The sequence below is a fragment of the Chaetura pelagica genome, unplaced genomic scaffold (assembly GCF_000747805.2).
Source record: "Chaetura pelagica isolate M959 unplaced genomic scaffold, ChaPel_1.0 scaffold630, whole genome shotgun sequence".
Lineage (NCBI taxonomy): Eukaryota > Metazoa > Chordata > Aves > Apodiformes > Apodidae > Chaetura > Chaetura pelagica.
Genome location: NW_009951855.1, coordinates 1,787,204 through 1,796,007, shown reverse-complemented (window position 1 = coordinate 1,796,007; position 8,804 = coordinate 1,787,204). Strand labels below are relative to the sequence as shown.

Here is an 8,804-nt window from a genome sequence, read left to right as displayed (position 1 = left end):
AAAGGAACAGATCATAGCCCACTTTAAAAAAGAGAGTAGTGGAAAATATGTACTACATTGATTCTGGAACATTCATTCAGCTATCTTTGGCTTGTTCTGGATTAACTGCTTTTTGTGTAGCAGGTTTTACATCTTTATAGTCGGCAGCCACAGAGAGCTGTTGGTATCTACCCTGATATACTCAAGTACTCCTAAAATATTTTTTATATTGTAATTTGAAAGTAGTTGAATCTTATCAAAACTCCCTTCTCATAGAACAAAATATGTGTAATTAGGATTAATTGTTGGCATTATGTATTAATTTTTATTGATTTTTTAAATTTATTTTTACTTCCCTCCTGTTCCATTAATGCTATAAAATCAGCATGTCTTGTTTGTGATTTAAAGCTGTGAGAGAGACATTCAAGTTGTTACTTTGAAAGACGAGGCTTAGAATCTCAGACTGCTTTCTGAAATGGCCAATCTTTGACTTTTCAACTGTAAAAGGGCAAGAAATTTTAGTCAATTCTTGCTGCGTTTTAATCCTGCCACCGTATTTTTTTAACTGCAAGTCTGGCCTCTAGTGGCCAAGCACAGTAAGCACAGTAACAAATCGATGCCTCATGTTTGGTGAGGGTGGTCACCATTTATTCATGTTTAGAATAGTTCCCGTAAAGTGTTTAGTAAGTAACTTACTTGAATCCCTTTTATAGAGAGGTACTTTAGCCCTGCTACACCATACCTCTTTGGAATAGTGTTATGGTGAGCTCTTACTGCTGTACCTATGTACCATGCAGCATATGGTATGAGGCATAATTTCATATTTATATGACTAAATATTAGTCATATACATGACATCTACAGACAGAAATAGTATGTGTTGTTATTAAAGCTGTGGCATTTAATATAAGAAGTGATGCTCTGTGTACAACGGAACAGTTGCACAAGTATTTTTCATATGGAATTGGAATGTTTTCTCATAAGAACTAAAAACTGGCATTTAGTAGCCATTTAAAATAATAACTCGACCATACTAAAAATCCTTTCTGATGTTAGCAGGCGAGACAGGCATTTCAAATCATGTAGAATGTTCAGAAGCTTTGATCAAGTACAAAATGAAACACATTTAATGATAAATTTTTCAGAGCAGAAAAATGTGTTCATATAGTAACTAGTATTCTTTTTTAAACAAAAAACCAAATAGTCTGGAAGGTTTTCCTATTTCCTGTAGCAATTTGTCCACTTCCTTAGTCTAGTGAAATATGCAACCTGCAAGCAAAGATTAGATTGAATGTGAAGCTTTGCTTTTTTTGGTGAATGACAAATCATTGATTGTGGTTTATCCACTATCGGTGCTATGTTAATTATTATTTGTTTATCTTTTTAAAAATTTCCATCAGGGTCAAGCTGTAGTTAAATTCATAATTCATTCTCATTTGTTGGGTAAATACAAGCTGATTCACTAACATTTAAATTTTATTAGCAGATATATGTAGTAATCTAATAATATCAACCAGAATGTTTTGTTTTCCAGGTGGCTCTAGATTTGTGGGAAGATCTAAAAATTTGCAAAGAAGGTCAGAAAGAGTGGCTTATTAAAACAATAAATGAGTCCCAGTTTGTCATCATTGTGTGTTCCAAGGGAATGAAATACTTTGTTGACAAGAAGAACTGGAAACACAGAGGGGTAACCAAAGATGCAGGGAAAGGAGAACTCTTCCTGTTTGCTGTGCTGACTGTTGCAGAGAAGCTTCGCCAAGCAAAGCAGAATTCAAATGACCTCTGCAAGTTCATTGCAGTCTACTTTGATTACTCCTGTGAAGGAGACATCCCCAGTATTCTGGATCTAAGTACAAAATACAAACTCATGGACAATCTCCCTCAGCTGTATTCACATTTACACTCCAGAGATCTTAGTGTGCAGGATTCAGAGGTGTTTCCTGTTAACATTAGTAAAAGAAATTATTTCAGGAGCAAATCTGGGAGGTCACTTTATGTTGCCATTTGCAATATGCATCAGTTCATTGATCAGGAACCAGATTGGTTTGAGAAACAATTTATTCCTTTTCCTCCACCTTCTTTACATTACTCAGAGCCTGCAATGGAAAAATTTGATTCGGGTTTAGTTTTAAATGACTTGGTGAATAAACAGGTGATGGATGGTGAATTTTACCTGAAAACAGATGTAAATATTACTTCAGCAGGGAATTCAGACTCTCGCTGTGTAATTCAGCACTTAAACCTTGGAGAAGATATAGAAACTGAGGACACTCAAGGTAGTGGCAGCTCTGTTCTTCAGCCGTTGTTACATGTTGTTAAAGCTTCAAATCTGAAAGATACGCCTCGAGATTCCGGAATCTATGACTCGTCTGTTCCTTCATCTGAATTATCTCTACCTTTGATGGAAGGACTATTGACAGACCAAACTGAAACATCTTCCATTACAGGAAGTGTTTCTTCATCATCAGGTTTAGGTAAGATACAGCAGTTTTAAAAATTATATTCAGTTATTGTGAGCATATTTATACCATCTCAAAATACTTAATATGTGAGGAGCCATATGGAAGGCTGCAGAAGAATGTCAGCAGTATATAAAGGTGGTTTAAAAGATAGATCTCCTTAACTTTAGAAAAAGGAATCTTTTTCTTAACTTATTAGGGGTTGGATCCTTAGCTAAGTAAGACTTCACTAAAATTCTATAAATAAATCACTTCCTCTTTATGGACATTGAGTTGGAGAGACAGGTTCTTTCTTCCAGGGACTCCTTGGCAGCTGGGGTACTCAGCTGACAGCTGTGTGGCTTAATCAAGAGGGTGATATGGTGAAGCATTCTTACAGAATGCCAGTAAATCTTAAACTGACATCCTGATCTGCTCCAGCACACACTAGAACCTTAAAGGATATAGTCTGTACTATGGTTAACTCAAATTTCAGAATGACATTAGTCTTCTCATCAGATACGAACAAATGGGTTTCAGTGAAGGAATTTAAATGCTTGGAAGTCACTCTCCAAAATAGATAGCCAGATTAAAATATTGCCTCAGGCTATATAAAAAGCTGATCTGACCTTGCTAATTACAGTATGTTGAACTGGTATCACAACTACATTAGTGTAGGATAAAACTGCTCTTTACTGAGATTTTCCTCAAGCAACTCCAACATGTAAATATTGTGTTTTGACAGTGGTAAATAGAGTAGGACAAAGTAACTAAAACCTGAAAACTTTTTAGGTAGAAAAAATGCAGATTCACTGATTTAATTACATAAGCCACAAATACTCTGATATTGTTTTTAAAATATTATATTTTTAAATTACGTGCCATCTTCTAACAGCCTTTTCTCACATTGGTGGAAAAAATTACAGATGATATCTCTAAAGGTTCTAGTGTGAGATGAAAGTTGGATGCTAGTTGAAAATTTACGGCCTCTCTGTAAGAATGCTTTACCAGTATTCCCCTCCTGATTAAATCACAGAGCTGTCAGCTGGGTATCCCAGCTGCCAAGGAGTCTCCTGGAAGAAAGAGGCAGTATTTTCAGTAATTAACTCTCAAGTCACATACCTACTTATTAACGTATTTCAGCTGCAGAAGTTAAACATTTTTTATGGCACTAGCTGGAGGAGTTGGATCTTAACACTGTTGTTCCAACATCTTCAGAAACCACAGTAACTTCTACCATTTTCCCATTCACTGTCCCTGTCCAAAAGCACCTGTCACTCAAACCTCCCCCACCCCAAATCACAGACCTCAGTAGGTGCAGGATACAAAGGAGACAGTATCTGGAACTAGGCACCATCTGCCTATTGGAGTGCAACTCATTGAATCTTTTTACTGTCCCAGGCATACAAAATATTTATAGCTCTAATATTTATATGCTTAATAATGGGGGAGTAAATAGAATTATTTTTTTTTGCTTTTATTCTTGTTCTAAGGGTTTGGACATGTCTAATTTTTTACTCCTAATTCACAGTACCATTTCTGTTCTGGCTACCTATTTCTTATCTGTTGCTTGCTCAGAACAGAAATTAATAGCTCTGTGATTTTGCAAGGGTAGATACTTCCTTCTGTAAAGGACAGTTTGATTTAATATTTTTAATTAAAATCATAAGTTGCATAATGATTAATACTTTCTATCTTTCAGTGCAGTTGATGTGCAGACTACTGATTTGCAAGGAAAAGATTCTTAAAGGAATCATCATATTGGGCACCATGAAGTTCAAACCAGTTTAATTTTGAGGAAGTACCAACAACCAAACCTGTACTAGGTCCATTCACTACTTGAGGGTTCTCTAAGAAGCCCTGCCTGGGGAGAAATTGTTTTTTAATTCTTTAGATATGGAGTTACTGAGCATAGCAGTTCAGCTTTATGAATGTATGGCACGGTGATCCAGAGGATTTTCATAAGTTTTCTTTATGTTGGTTCTAAAATGTTGATCAAATACAAAATCAGTGTTTCAATTAATGAACCTCCTTTTTTTTCCTTTTATAGGGGAAGAAGAACCTCCTGTAATTACTGCTACAAAATTCTTAGTGCCTGGAATCTGTAAAGCAGAACTTCATTGCTATATCCATACTGATGAACTGCAGGCAATTGCTCCTTTATAACACATGACAACATGGTTATGCATTGCCACTTTATCAACAGCCTCTCTTTGAACTTCACCTACCACACTGTCTCAGCACTAAATCTACTTGAAGGAACAAGTCCTTCCTGAAGAATATGATAATTTATTCCTAATGGATTTTTTTTTATGGCCAGTAAACTTGAATCTGTTAGTCTTTAATGCCTTTCATAATTTGAAAACCACAACATGGAAAAATAGATGAGAATACATTTCAGAATTATTCCTAATTTAAATGTCATGGTATTACACTGTTTACAGATGCCATGATAAAAATTCACTTTTTTTTGCTAGAAATATTACAACTGGACATAAAGTAGAATGGAACGTTAAATCTTAGTAGATTTTGTAGTCCAGCCTCTAGTTCTAAGTGCTGACATACTTGATGGCAGGAGTGTTGTAGTGAATGAGAGTGGGATTTTTTTTCAGAAGTAGAATAAAATGCCAAAGGTCAGATGAAGAAATTCTCTGTAAGAATAAATAATTTTCTTTAGAAATGTCTGAGCTCCTTTTCTCACAATCTTCTCTCTTGCCCAACTGTTAAATGTGTCTCAGTGTTTAATTTCAGATAAATGCATGTCTCCCTCTTCTGTGTGACTCTCCTATCTCTTTCCCACAATCTGGCCACAATGACTCACAAATAGCACCATACTGGTTCTGAAGTATTTTTGTAATACACAAAAATATAGATCCTGCATATGCTGAGTGATACCGTGGAAACAAAGTTTCCTGTTTTCTTCCTGGAAGGGGTAGTATAAAGAATACTTAAAAGAGATGGGGGAAGGAGGACCAAATTTTGTGTTTAAGACATCATTCTGGATTTGTTCAGCCATGAGATTAATATGCTCCATGGGGGATTTTTTATTACTTTTCAAGGATATGCCTTTAAAAAATCACCTGGGATAAAACAAGTTAATAGAAGCTGTTAACACAGGCATGAATGCTTTTTGCTTTGAGCCAACCAGTCAACAGAAACCTCTGAGTTGTTTTGCAGTTATTTTTCACTCTACTTACCATTACTTAGTGATTAAGATAGTATAATATTACTAGTGATATATTAAGAAAAAACTGCTAAAACTAAAATGACGTGCTTATCTAAAGACATGGAGCTTGCTCCTTTCTTTTGCAGTGGCCAGGTGGGTTTGCCCTCCTCCAAAATATCCGTGCTGTTCCCAGAGAGCAGCTTTTCCTAAGTAGAACCCATCTGTGTAACTGCAATTTTAGGCATAATTATAGCAGGCATGAAAAGAGCAAAGAGGCAAGGACACCTCATCAATGTATCTTTTGCTAATTTTGCTCATTGAGTCAGATTCTGTCTTGTTTAACCTGTCTTCACATCCCATTAATAGGAGGTTACTTTAGGAATACATGAAGGGAGAACATAAACACCTCAAATATTCTTTCAATTTTGATAGATGAGAACTAGACATTGTTAAGTGTTATATTTTATTATCTGTGTTAATAGCTTGAGATAGAACTATTAAACCAGTGATGGTTTGGCTAAGTGAATACCTTTAAAGCTCTTGGTTGTTTTTTTTGTCAGTTTCATGGAATCATAGAATGAATGGTTGGGTTGGAAGGGACCTTAAAGATTATCTAGTTCCAATGCCCCTGCCATAGGATTGTGTGGATGCCAATCAAATCTGTTGGAAGGGGAGGAGGAAAGAGTTCCCTCATTCCTTCTTAGCAAAAGGTGGAAGCAGCATATTTTATGTCCTCAGAAGAAAGAGAATATAATTAACAGAAAATTTAGAGTAGGAAAAGCCCACACTTAAAATACACAAAATTGAGAAAAGTAATACTTAATCTGATTTAATGTATTTTTTTTGCAAAGCCACAGTGCTTTAAAAAATTAGAAAAATATTGTGTATATTGAGATGATGGAGGACATAGCTCTGAATTTGCAAGAATTCTGTATTTTCCCTCCAATGAGAATTAGACCAAACATCCTGGTAAAAAAAATAATAAATACACATGTTAGAGGTTAGCTTACTACTTTTTTCAAGCATTAGTGAACTCTAAACAGAGTATTAATGGTGAAAGGAGCCCTTTAATTTCTACTAGACTCAAATGTGTAGACACTGAGTGTTTTAAACTGTATTTTCTGGGAGGGTGGAGAAAACATTAGAAAGCTGAGGTTTCAGGATCTGGCAGCAATGTTCAACATTTTGAATGATAAGTATAGTTTTCATAATTTGTACCTGTACATAAACACATCAACTGTTGAAAACAGAATGCAGCTGATACTTAAAAAATAAATTTTATGGTACTATAATTTGGAAGTATAAAAATGAAGCATTTTTTTGTTTGCTTCTTTCATTGAGCTTTTCTTAGTAGTATGAGAAGACTTGGCATGAGAGTCCAATTGTTTTATCCAGAACACATTTTGAATGCATTTATGCACACCACACAAATAACCAGCCTCTCTAACAGCTATTCAGACTATATTTGGAAGTGAAACATATTGTGATGGATGTTTAATATACTCGAGCAACTGTAAGAAATTTTAATTTTTCTAAAACTTCTGTGTTGGACAGACTGGGTCTAATTATTTTTTTTTATAAAAATGCCTTAATATGAGTTTATGTAATATTTTTTACTATATTCTCCTTTAAGGTCTCCTAGCAGTATATAGTTCTGAAGGTGAAGTGAAAGCTATCCACACCAACTACAAAACTAAAATAATCTGGATTTGATTAATTTTGGCAAAGAGGATGTGATGATTACCTAATACCTATATAATTTTTATTTTCACCCAGTGGATTTCAAAGGACTGATCCAGTCAATGAATGCTGCAAACTCTCAATTTCAGGGATAAACCTTGAAATCACTTGTATTGCTTATGTTGCTCAGGTAAATTAAGGTTTTTATTGTGGACTTCTGGTCTGACAAAATCAAACTTAGAATGCTATGGAAAAATCTGTAATGAATCTGTAAAACCTATTATTGAAGACTTGAACAGCTTACTGAATATTATGTTAAATTTCTAGGATGATGTTTAAAATGTTTATATCTTTTGTCTTCTTGGGTCCTCTATCCCACAGTTCCTAGTTCTGCTTCTATCAGGTAAATCAGAGACATTCTGAAGGGTCACTAAGAGCAAGAATAGTTGCATTAGTAATTCAAAACAGAATTTGATAAGTTACTTCACTGTAACTGGATTTTGAGATGTGTTATCCGTATGTATATTCTGCAGTCCTAATCTCTGTGTCATCTGCCTTGGAGCCCTGTACACAAGGAACTTTGTGGTTGAAAGAAAATGGAAGGAAGATGTTGCTCTAATTTTTTTATACCTTCAGTTTAAAACATGAGAACCCTCAGGATTCCTGATATTTGGGGACTTCTTCCACCTTCCAGACATGGAAAGATATGCTTTGATGGGAGGATATGCATATGGATAATGCATCTTGAAAAACTTAAGTAAGCTCTTGTTTTTCTGTTTTATCTTGCATTTAAATACTGTGGTGACTTGACAGTGAAATCGTACACACAAAAACCCACCACACAGCAAACACTTTTTGAGTTCAAGTGAAAAATCTGCCCTGCAGACAATACGTGTATTCAAACTATAACTGATCAGGCCTGAGTTATTTCTAAAAGGTCAGAAGTTAAAGGCTGTGCTATAGATCAATCACACGAGTTTTTCCTTCTGTCTGCTATAATTTGTTTTATTTGCTGTCATCTGTTGCTGTTTCTCAGATGCATAAACAAGAGTCAATTTGTATATTTTATAATGGAATATAGTTTCATTCTTTGTTCTCTTAGAACTGATTTAATAAAGTCTGATTTACCTATAATGTTGATCTTTATGGGCAGCTGCACTGGTGGCAATGATTTCATATTTGTGGCAGTTCATGGAAAAAGAGATTGGTCATATTGTCCTGTTCACAAAAAGCAGAGGAAAAGGAAATGTTCTTTCCTCAGTGTCAGATGTGACCTAGATGACCAGAAATGAAGTGCTTTGCCCATAGTTACCTCAGTGCTAAAACCTCAGTTCTCAGTGATTTTGATATTTTAGTCCAGATACTTGGGGAAGGCTGGGAATTTGAAAACACTAATGTGAGAATATGAAAGATGCTGGGGGGTGTGTGTGTGTGTGTATGTTTAGTTAGATATGAGTTAATTATAAGTTATTAATAGACATAATACTTATAATAGTAAACATCAGTGCAAGAATAGATTAATATCTGGATAATTTTCTGAA

The 8,804-nt window shown here is 35.0% G+C and overlaps 1 protein-coding gene across 1 annotated transcript in view; it reads left to right on the top strand.

The window, feature by feature from the left end:
- Positions 1–4,888, top strand: part of IL17RD (interleukin 17 receptor D) — a 28,592-nt gene extending 23,704 nt beyond the window's left edge. Inside the window, exons 13-14 of the mRNA XM_009993515.1 lie at positions 1,514–2,453; positions 4,468–4,888. Coding sequence (XP_009991817.1) covers positions 1,514–2,453; positions 4,468–4,583 — 1,056 coding nt within the window. The 3' untranslated portion in view covers positions 4,584–4,888. The remainder of the gene's footprint in view (positions 1–1,513; positions 2,454–4,467) is intronic.
- The last annotated feature ends 3,916 nt before the right edge of the window (positions 4,889–8,804 follow it).